This window comes from Octopus sinensis, linkage group LG3 (genome assembly GCF_006345805.1).
Source record: "Octopus sinensis linkage group LG3, ASM634580v1, whole genome shotgun sequence".
NCBI lineage: Eukaryota > Metazoa > Mollusca > Cephalopoda > Octopoda > Octopodidae > Octopus > Octopus sinensis.
In genome coordinates, this window is record NC_042999.1 from 113,696,758 (window position 1) to 113,709,015 (window position 12,258).

At 34.4% G+C, this 12,258-nt stretch overlaps 1 protein-coding gene across 3 annotated transcripts in view; it reads right to left on the minus strand.

Moving 5' to 3' along the window:
* The window catches only part of LOC115209103 (F-box/LRR-repeat protein 20-like), a 405,157-nt gene that overhangs the window by 27,776 nt on the left and 365,123 nt on the right, over window positions 1–12,258 (minus strand). For all 3 annotated transcript variants that reach the window (XM_029777227.2, XM_029777229.2, XM_029777228.2), the window contains 2 exons: window positions 10,775–10,829; window positions 4,887–4,961 (listed from right to left, as the gene is read on the minus strand). In XM_029777227.2, coding sequence (XP_029633087.1) covers window positions 4,887–4,961; window positions 10,775–10,829 — 130 coding nt within the window. The remainder of the gene's footprint in view (window positions 1–4,886; window positions 4,962–10,774; window positions 10,830–12,258) is intronic.

Consider the following 12,258-nt stretch of genomic DNA (forward strand, 5'->3'; position numbering starts at 1 on the left):
TAGGTGCAATACAGCCAAATGGTTAAGTTTGCTTCACAACCGTAAGGTCCCAGGTTCAATCCCATTGAGCAGCATATTGGCAAATGTCATTTACTATATGATAGTCTTGAGCTGACCCCTATCTTGGGAGTGAAACTGAGTAGGTGGAAACTGTATGGAAGCCAACTGGGGGTATGGTGTAGTGAAACTTTAATTCAAAATGTACAGCCTTGTCTTATGGTGATTCCACTTGAGAATTACTTTGAGTACACAGGTCTGTGGAATGCTTGACCAGTTATATGTTAATTCAGGAGCAGGTAATTTAGTTGACCAAACAAATGAATCCTCATAGTTGAGAGGCAGAGCTCCACCACCTCCATTTCTCCATATGTTTATATGCATGTGTGTGTGAATCTACAAACAGGGGGGGGGGAAATATTCACCAAAAGGAAAAAACCTCGCAGAAAGTAACCATTTTAAAGTTTTATCAGTTACACACACATTCCTAATACCAAAAGGTATTTTATGCACTGATTTCTTTTTCAGCTACCTTCTTATCAATCTGTGCATGAGAGAGAGTGAGCTTGTATGTGTGTGCATGCATACACATTCACCACATGCATGCATGAGCATGTGATGAGAAAAAAATGCTCAGGGGTTCTATCTACTTCTTGATCTCCTGTGAGGACTGAGTGTGTTATCTGTATTATTATTATTATTATTATTATTATAAAACACAAATTAACAATAAATACAGTTAAAAGAGCGACTGAGATTGTCTAAAATGTCTTTTAGAATTTATAACCATTATAAACAACTTCCCGTTGTCTTTCATATTTTAAAACTTTCGTGAACATCTTGGACACAGGTGTTTTCTCAGTGTACTTTGTCACACTGTTTTCACTAATCATATAGAATAATTATTTCTACTGATTAAAAGTACAATACAATAATACTTGTGATAAGAGTTTGAGCTAAGGCCTTTCACAAATATCAAGAATATCTTTGCCAAAAGATGTTAGAAAGTGATAATTTATTTTGTAGTATGTCAGACAATTTAAAAAAAAAAAGAGAAATTTTGTCATATAACATAAAGAAAGAGACTCAGAGAAAAAAAGGAAACTTAATTTAAAAATTAATAATATAGAAAGTTAAATGTGCTTCGGAGTTAAAAGACATTATGCAGCAAAGGTTACTATTGAAAAAAAGGTAGTAATAACAACAGCTAAATGTATTGAGAGTAAAAGAGTAGCATGCTGATGAGACAGTGTAGATAAGAACATCTAAGTAGAGTGATTAAGAAGAAGAAAAAAAATATCACATACACCTAAGTAACATAAATGTGCATTTGGTTAGGAGAAAACTCCATTGTGAAAAACTGACATTAAACCACTGAAAATACCTAACAGTAATCCTTTTACTACTGACAAAACTAATCAATTCAACATCAGGTATAAGAACGGAAAACATTTGTTCTCGTCTACTCATCATCTTCCTTCTTTCCTCCAACTACTTGGGCTGTCATCAGTAATTAGGTTTGTTCTCTCCTTAAATGGTGTCTTGCTTCTCTACATTCATTTGCTGTTTACTTGTATGTATATGCCTGTACAGCTGTATGTTTAAGATGTTCGCATACCAATCATGCAGTTTTGAAATCAGTTGCAATGCATGGCACCTTAGGCAAGTGTCTTCTACAAAAGCCCTGGGCCAACCAAAGTCTTATCAGCTGATGTGGTAGACAGAAAATGCAACAAGCCTGTGTCATGCATGCCTGTATTCACCTCTTCATTTTGACATCATGTGATAGTTGTAAGCAAGTGTCACCATTTTATGAGTGGTGCCATTCATTTCCAATCTTCTGCAAAAACATGTCTGATGTCATAGAGAAATATTACCTTACTTGGAATCAAGTGAGAGTTGATGACAGAAAGGACATCTAATTACAGAAAATCTGCCTCAACAAAATCTGCATGACACATGCAATTATGGAAAAATGGACATGGTGGTGGTGGTGGTGGCAGCAACAGTGGTAGTGATCTATGCAGCCATGATTTCTTTTTTATATCTCTCCCTCTTAGAAACAAGACTCCCTGTCATTGATATTGTGAGAAAGACAATATCAGCAGTTTCAGAATGAAAAGAATTGCTATCTTTTCAGTCATATGACCTTATGATGGTCAAACCTCATCAAATCAACAAAGGGAAGGAAATTACATGGACCATGATACCATTATATATGAATCTCCGTAGTTAAATATTAACCTCAGGTACAGACATTTGCAAAGACTGAGTGACAAAATAATTTCTCCAATTTCTCCATTTGTTATTAAGATTATAAAATTGTATTAAAAAAAGACATTCAATAAAAACAAAGTTAATAGTCAAAACAACTTTATAAACAATAAAGAACAACTCATCTTGAACTTTTAAATGTCATCTATCTATTAACACTTTAGCCATAATATTCTACCCATTTTACAACAAGCTGGCCAGATCCAGCCTCTCAGCAAAGCTATTCTAGAAATAAGTTAACATCACTCAACTCTCAAAACTACAAGATAATACATGATTAATTCAGAAAACATGAATGAATACGTATTATACTTGACAGAACATTCTGAATGCTTAACGGTTTAAGCATGGCACTAACAGAATTAGTTCTATATTGGTTGTTAACAATAATGTTTGTGACTGCAGCTACATAACAGAGACTGGTTTAGAGAGTAACTAGCAGTAAATATACTAATATACAGATGGTGAGGAAAAGATGTATGTAAATATGACGTCATTATAACCCATGATTTAGAGGCAGTGAACTGGCAGAAATGCTAGCCCACGGGGCAAAATGCTTGACGGCATTTCATCTGTCTTTATGTTTGAGTTCAAATTCCACCAATGTGGAATTTACCTTTCATCCTTTCAGAGTCAATAGAGTAAGTACCAGTTGAGTACTGAGGTTGATATACCAATACAATCGACTTGACTCCTCCACCAAAATTGCTGGCCTTGTCCTAAAAATTTGAAACTACCGTATCCCATGATTTTATATTATGTAAAATGAAATAAAAAAAAAACAACTAGTGATTTTGTAACAATAAAAAATAAAAAGAAAAGGAAGGACACCAATAGCTTCTTTTCCCCTTTCTCCTAACATGTATGCATCATTGGCAGTAAAATATCTCAAACTTTTGATTATAAATTCTGCTCATTTATGTTTGAAAGCCATGTACTGATTCCAGTACATACATGTGCTAGAATACAATGTCATTTTCCATGATGTTATCACAGTTGTGTTGGAGGATTAACAAGGTAACAGACAAAATGAGGAGAGAACCATGATGGTGATGTAGAGGAAATAAGCTGGATACAGAATTTGCTTCTGGCCACAGCAATTACACCAGAACAGAGAATATAACCAACAACAAGTGAAGCTGTCTATTATATTGAGAACATGATTATGAATCAAACTAGTACAATTTTCAGTATCCTTAGATACTTTTCAGATTTGCTATATTAGTTACATGTTCTATGAATACAATAAATTTCTCCTGAGACAAACCAGGAGAATTTAAAGAAGGTAAAAATCCTGGTAGTCTGCTTCTTGAGTATATGGTTTTCTTACACTTTCCTTTCAACACCAAACTTCACAATAAGATTGAATGTTTATTTACAATTATATCACATACTCTAAGAAAAGAGATATATTTAATTGGTGAAATTAGTATTTAGGATTCTAGTGTTAAAACAATATATATATACACACAAGTGAAGGTGCATGGTCTAGAGGTTAGGATGTTGCACTCACAATCTTGCAATTGCGATTTCAATTCTCAGACTAGCAGCACATTGTGTTCTTGAGCAAAACACTTCATTCCACATTGTTCTAGTCCACTCAAGTGTAAATGAGTAACACTACAATGGACTGGTGTTCCATTCAGCCTGCCCACCTAGCCAGTGGGGTGGCATCATTCAAAAGCTGCAGCAAGACAAAGAAGCGCATTGTGACCAGTGGTGCATAACATCATCTGATGGTCTGGTTCATACAATGAGATATGTAATACCAAAAACAGAACGTTGCTGGTGGTCAGCATTTCCATGTTCTACAATCAGTTCATTACCTATTATCAGTTCATTTCTGTTGATTCCACAGTCCAGGAAGGAATATTCTCCTATTGTATCTACAGTAATATCTACAATTAATTACAATTACTTGGTGTCCCTAAAGTTCAAACACTGAACTTACAATATTCCAGAATCATGCTGAATGTGTTGATATTAAATTGCATTCCATTTTTCTTATTATTCTTCTTTTCTCTTACTTTAAGTTATTACATTTCAATAGAAAATATTTCGGTAATATAACCATTGTGTGACCTTATTTTTAATGAAATACACTGCCTATGTATGTGTTTCCATTAGTAATGAAACTAACACTTAACTTCCTGTATGGCAGTACCACATGGAACTGCATTGGTCAGGCACATATGAATTACATGATATCACAAGGGTCATATTAATCTTGTTTACATATATTTTGAAGGAAATAAAAAAACTCTCGATCATAAGGTGTTGAGAAAACTCAAATGTTTCTTTTATCATTCATTTCTAATCTGTAGCAAAATCATAACAGGGCTGGGTTTCTGACTTCAAAAATTTTCAACAGGATGTAAAGAGTTAAACAAGTATCAAGAGGGATTTAATAAAATGCCTAAATTTTTCATTAAACTGCTGCTTGGAACATAAAATTAAAATGGAGGGTTAAAACTTCAAAAATGCGTGTTTTGAAGCAGGAAGTTTTCAACCAGAGGATCAAAGCCAGTTGCTGGCAGATTGGCAACAAATATGGTCTAAAGTTATACATAAAAACAATACAAAAAGAAAATTTAATAATTCATACAAGGATTTACCTCAATAGCTAACTGGAAATCAAAAAGATCAACTCTCTGCCAGTTACTTCCATCAAGTGCAAGGACATTCCAATACTGTAAAAGAGAGAATGGTGTGTATATATACATATATATATATTGGATAATAAAATGAATGGTTTACACCTGGTAGCTTACTGGTAAAGCACAGTCACTTTCGGAATGATCTTTAGGTATATAGCAAATGGAAGATGGGATATATGAGCATTTATTAATGACAACAATTGCTTCGACACATCTAGCATCACTCCTTCATGGGTGGGACACTCAACAATTGGTTCAAGAGCATCTGGTGGTGCAGATGTATCTTGTCAGATAATAAATAGATACAACTCGCTGAAATAACAGTTCTGCAATGTAAATTCTCATTCTGTAGAAAGAAAAACAGCCAGACGGAGGAAATTTCTTCATTTATATAGAAGATCAAAAATAATATTTCCTCCGTCCAGCTGTTTTTCTTTCTACAAAACAAGTTACATTGCGGAACTGTTGTTTTAATGAGTTGTATCTATTTATTATCTGACGAGATACATCTGCACCGCTGGATGCTCCTGAACCAGTTGTTGAGTGTCCCACCCATGAGGGATCAATGCTAGATGTGTTGAAACAATTGTCATGATTAATAATAAATTCTCATATATTCCATCTTCCATTTGCCAATATATATATATATATATATATATATATATATATATATATATATATATATATATAAATAGAGCATAAAACTTCTTCAAATATATACCAGTTATGGTTGGCATCAATTAATGTTATAAACAGAGACAGCTATAATTTGACAATAGTAAAGAGAGTAGAAAGGAACAAAGTGAAATATAGAAATGGGAAGTGTATATTGTGTGCGTGTGTGTGCACGCATGTGTGCATGTGCACACACACACAAGTATATGGGGATAAATTATCCAAGCAGGTACTGTATGAGCATGCAGTTATACTCTGGGTTTCAGCTAACTGCATCAAGTAGTAAGAAGCACCTAGGCTTACTTAGGGTGAGCAATCTCACTATAATTCATCCGATGGGTAAATCCTAGGTTCACTTCTTTTCACAGTGACATCTGCAAATCTTCCCCTGGCTTTTGTACCTTTGAAGATATGCACTTTAAAAAAATCCCTTGTTTGAAAAACAGGTAAGGCTTACTGACAGAAATGGTTTCCAGCTGTAAAACAATGTATCAATAATATGTTCATCTAACTCATGCTAACATGAGAAAATGGACATAAAATAATTTATAAAAGCGATCCTCCACAACCCTGCCCCCATCCCCCCAAAAAACATCATTAAATTGCTATCCCAAAGAGCTACTAGCAAAAGTCTTAAGTAATTCTCCTCACAAGGTGAATAACCAACGAACCTCATATATTTTTAACAGTATAGGCTGTAAGGATAATTGGTATCTGAGTAGAATTATTGGAATTCCTTCCAACCAACAGTTCCAGTCAGGAAAAGAATAGCATTTTGTGTGTGTGAATGAGAAGGAGAGAGAGAGAGAGAGTGCGTGTGTGTGTAAGATAGATAGATTGATAAATAGATAGATGGGGAGAGAGATAGGGAGGAAAAGTAAAAACAAAATAGTCATGAAACAAATGAAAATATATATTAGGGACAAAGAAGCTATATAAAGCCAGATAGTAACAGGTTTAATAATTTATATTATTACCCTGTAGCATTCCCACCTTTTGCATTCAAAGATCACATTCCCTACCAGGCAGGTTAATACTTTTAGGTCAGATAAAGTATTTGACCCTTTTAATACTGATAGTGCTGAAATATTCTTCATGAACTCTTTTGTTACTATATTTCTGTTGTGTCAATTAATTTTGAAACTAAAAAAGATATTGGGGTAGGGTGTGGGGAAACATGGTCTCCCAATATTGGAAGTTTTATTGAACTATCCTAAATATGCCAGCATGAAAAGCAGACATAAGATCATGATGATGAGGATGATGATGATAATGATGATGAAATTGACAATGCTTGTAAGCCAATAAATTCAGTATGAATGGCTGATATGATTTTAAAATTTGATTCCAAATATTAAAGTAGTAAACTAGATGACTTCCACTGTTATAGAAGCCATAGAGATCAGGCCAGAAAAATCCTGCTGTAATCCAGTACTGCCATGTAACACGTGCTATGTAACCCAGTACTACTTGTTTCATGGTCAAGTGGTCAGAGATTAAACTGGCTCCCCCACCAGGTAAATTTTGAAAATAACAAAAGGTTGAGCAAAATAACTGAAATTATCAAACTGATATTTGGAACATAAATTAACATGGACTTTTGGTGGAAGGTTTTAGTTTAGGAAGTTTGTGTCATAAAACCACAGGCAGCCTTGGGGAGCTTAGTGTCAAAAAGGCTAAACTAAAATTTCATTGAATGCAATTTCATTTGGTCAACTAAAACAACAGACTAATGTGTAAAGTAACAAATATTTTAGTAACCCTTTAACATTTAAACCAGTTATATCCAGCCAAAATATTTGACTGGTTTTATGTTCAAACTGGACAGATCTGACTTCTCACACCTATCCTACAATGTCATTACAAAAATAAACAATTACATCATTGAAATCTTGAAGTTATGAGGCATGATTAATTCAAAACAATGTGACTGGACAAGTATTACAAAATAATCTGAATGCTAAAGGGTTAAACTTGCCCAAAGTGTTGATTATAATAGTAGACTACATGTTAGAAATATAGGCAGGTAACTTGTCACAAATATGGGGAGGCAACTTGTTAGAAATATAACCTCAAGAAGATTAATTACAGCTCTGTAGATGTTTTGGTCCCTTCCACCATGATACCAGAACTGCCTAGGGCCACCAACTGATGTAGGTGACAAAACTGCCACACAAAAGAACAAGCTTCGTTGAGCCAGATAGTGTGGCTCTGGGCCAGATTGTTTCTATCATTTTCAATGCTTGTTCTTATTGCAGCTCTCATCCTGTCACTTGAGCCAGATGTGATGTCTTGCTTTCTCAGAGGCTTCCCAAAACTTCCTAGCAGCATCTTTTGTTTTCTTCACAACTACTCCAAAATGTCCAACCAGATAAAAATAGTAGCTAAATCTCCATTAAATCACAGTCTACTATCACATAAAAGGAGATTGCATTAGATAAAGTAATCCTAGATACTCCTAAAAAGAATGTCTGCTTGATTAAGGTTGGTTTGCAGATAAAACAACACATTTTAATTGGGTATGATATTGCCCAAGACGTAATAATTTTTTTATTAATTATTTTAATCAAAAATTGGTCTGAGTTATTTTATGTAGGAAATGTTATTTTATATCAATATTTTATTGATATATGCAAAACAAAACAAAGTCAATTCATGAAATACTTTAGTGTTTAAAGTTTATTGTGGGTTTTTATGGAGTGATTATTCTTACTGGATGCTTTCTCTCTCTCCCTCTCTCTCTAAGCTTCTGGTATTTTTTAATAGGGATATGACTATGTCTCCAAAGAGGGACACACTCAAATTCATGTGCAGACATGCATACATGAATGAACCAACAAGGGAACTCCATGCAGAAATTGCATCCAAATATCCAACAAATCACAATAAGTGTTTTTCACTTTAAAAAAGGGAAGAGCACATAACATAATGCTATTCCTAATAAGACAAAATGGCTAAGACAGGAATGCCTTTGGTTGTTGTCCAGTTAGATCAGAGTTAAGCTAGGCAAGATAACAACACCACAAACAAATAAACAAACAGCACTGTAGGCTGGTACTGAAAATCTTTTATGGGAAAGACATGGACTCCACAATATAGTGGGCATGAGAAGATGACTGCTGCAAGCCTGGAGATGAGGTGGAGATAGCAAACATATCTGGTGAAGCAAGACTCAAACTAGGTACTCTCATAGTTAACCGAATAACAGGGAGTTGAAATAGCCACTAGCTAGCAAGAAGTATAATCATCAGCTGCTACAAAAGCAATAGAGATGCTTTGGAAAGTCACTGCAGAGGCATCAAACTAGCAGACCAAGTTATGAAAGTAACAGAAAGAGTAATGACACAAAAGAGGATATGTTGGAGGAGATGCAGTTTAGATTTGTTCCCAGTTAGAGTACAACCAAAATTCTTTTCATAGTTAGACAAGTACAAGAGGACTTTTTTGCTATCACATTGCTTTGGCTCTGTTTTTCCACCTACTTCCTAAGGCCATATTAAGAATATAGTGACAGATAAATAAACAAGTACATAAGTGCATACAGCACCATGAAGTGAAAGGGTATTTATAGTAGCTTCATATGTCCTGGATAGGACTTTAAACAGCATCCAGTGGTGGGGCCCTGATTCAAGGGTTCCAAGATTTTGAGGAGTGTGAGACCAGCTCTTAACCATTACTGTTTTCAGGTCTACTTTGACCTGGAGTTGTAGTACCTGTCAGAGTCCCAGCTATGGGTTACATAGCATATTATGGAAGCAACTTCAAACCCAGACCTTCATTGTCTTGTGAGTGCCATGGGAAAGGAAAAGGCTGAGGGAGTCAACCACGGCAAATCAAGGAGTGGAGTCCCACAGGTGGTCTGGTATCACCTGTGGTACCAGAATCCTGAAAAGCAATTTATGTAGGAGAGGGCCACTCTGATGTATAAAACCTCCAGTTTGCTGGTCACTGCAGCTGTCTTGGGCTGTTGAGCCACTGAAGAACTGCCATCAACACACTGAGAAGATACCAACAAGATAAGTATCTATCAGGGATGATATTTTGCTAAAGACTAAAATGTATCTTAACTAATAATACATATCTTACAACAAAACCAAAAGCAAGCACCAGGAGTAGGCCCACTCAATACATTAATCCAAAATGCAATTCTTATATTCTCTGGACAACAAAATTGTCATTGCTGTTAAAAACATTTGTTATTTTTCAATCCAATGCAATTTCATCTTCCATTTGGTAGACAAATTGGAAATTTGATAATACCATTTATTAAGATCTTTCTAAATCAATACTTTAGAAATTCTCTTTTATCTAAAACCATTACATATAAATATATAATCTTAATCGCTATTATCAGCCATTTTACATTTGAATGGGAATACTTGATAATCTTCCCATTATTCATAGAACTATATATAGGTCAACTTCTCATGTCTACATTTATAAGATGCATTTCAGTTATTAGATGGATTTGACAGCATTAGTTTACACGTGTGTGTGAGAGAGAGAGAGAGATAGATTGCTAGCCACTAAATCATTTTCTATTTTCTCTCCCTGTTTCTTTCTGTGTTCCTTTCTGTTGGAGAATGTAGTCTCGAAAGTAAAAGACTTTCTCACTTCCTGAGCGTTAAACTAATACATCTGTTTGTTGTTTACACACCTGTCTCCGTCTTTTTTTTTTTTTTGCTTTTTTTTAAAATTCTTACTATATATATATATATAAGCACAAACACAGGCAACATAAGAATTTATAAACTTCTGGAGAAAATACGAAACAATTCTTTTTTAGGAATGGTGAAACATGAAGCAGATGAAGCTGTAAATAATAGAGTGTAAATATTAGGTTTAAAAAAAATCCCTCTGGGTAGAAAAGGTCAAAGACTGCCTTCAACTTTTTCTGTCCAAAGAATTTTTTTAATACAAAATTTACATCCTATAATTCATAGATTCATCTACTTCAAGTTTCACAGTTCCAAAAAAAAAATATGTACGCACATACATATGTAAATACGTACATATGTGTGCATGAGAAAGATTACAATTGGTTTGCTTTGTGCACTTCTCTGGAGTCAGGTATTGCAACATTTCATGCATTAAATGCTGCTGATAGTTAAGAACCCACACACCAAAACAATTCAGTTTACTTTTACATATAGAACATCAGACTAGCTTACCTTGGAAATTTGAGCACATCTACACAACGTAACCACATCGAGAAAGGAAAATATTCTGGAAGAAATAAAAAAAAAATAAAAAATTACATTTAAGGATAGAAAATGTAAATATATATGTAAATTTTACTCTTTTTTATTTTTTATACACCCAACCACGTGCTTTCACACACCAACTCTCTCACCTATGCTAGCATGGAGAACAGACGTTAAACGATGATGATGATGATGATGATATATATATATATATATATGTATATATATACATATATATATATGTACCTCATGAAACACGTGTTGCCAAGTAGGTATTTAAAATAAAAATAAAAATTCTTTTTACTTGGTGAGATGTAGGGGTCTACTATCTCTAAATTAAAATATATTTCTCCATTGAGAATAATTTGTACCTCTGTTATGCCGGAATTTTTATTCCCTAAAAAATAATATTCATATATATATATATATACATACAGAGAGAGAGAGAGATAGTGACACACATACAAAGTCATTATATTTCTTCTGGATTATCTACTACTACTATTACTACCATTGCTGCAACAGTTTACCTTCCATTGTTTTCTATTTTCTATACATAAGGGCTGGATACCATTATTAAGATGGCAGGAAGCTTATAGAGGAAGATGTGAATACCACTTTTGTGAGAAGAACTGAGAAAATGGAAATTGTACAGTGCATGTGTGCATGTGTAAGGAAATGCATGTACATGTGGATGAGCAAGATAGTGTTTATGTTTATAGTGGTCTAAAAACCAATGCTGTTTACGTTGTGTGTAGTAAGCTAGCAGTTATAACAAAGGGAGGTGGTAATAAGTACTGGGGTTGTTAAATATCTAAAAACAAGTCTCTAATTCAATGACTGAAAGCAGTAAAAAATTTTGTTTTTAAATATTGTGTGTGTGTGTGTTTTAGTGTCTTTTTGTCTTGGCATTGCATAACAGTCGGAAATGAGTGCCACTGTCGTACAAGTGGTGTCCTTTGTTTCCAGTCTTCCATTGGAAACATGTCTGGTCAAGGAGAAATAATACATTACTTGGAAACAGTTATGGGTTGGTAACAGGAAGGACGTTTAGCTGTACAGGGTCTCAGTGGGTACCATTTGGGCATGGGCAAGAAGAAAGAAAGGAAAGAAGGAAAAGAAAAAGAAAGAACGAAAGGAAAAAGAGAAAGGAAGAAAAAGAAAGAAAAGGAAGAAAGTGAGAGAAGGAGTGAGGAGGAAGAAAAAAAGAGCTAGATCAAATAAGACAAGGTAGAATAAAGTGTTCAGCTCATTAATACCTACAGCAGTAGAATTTGTGATCCACAAGCAAGAAATCCATTAGCTTATCTCCTATGACCTTCCAGCTTTGGCAATACCAACTGTTTGTATATTTAGGACTATATTGTCCAAAGTTGTCTTCTTCTTTAACCCTTTCATTACCGTATTTATTTTGAGATGCTCTGTGTTTCTTTCAATTAATTTAAAATATA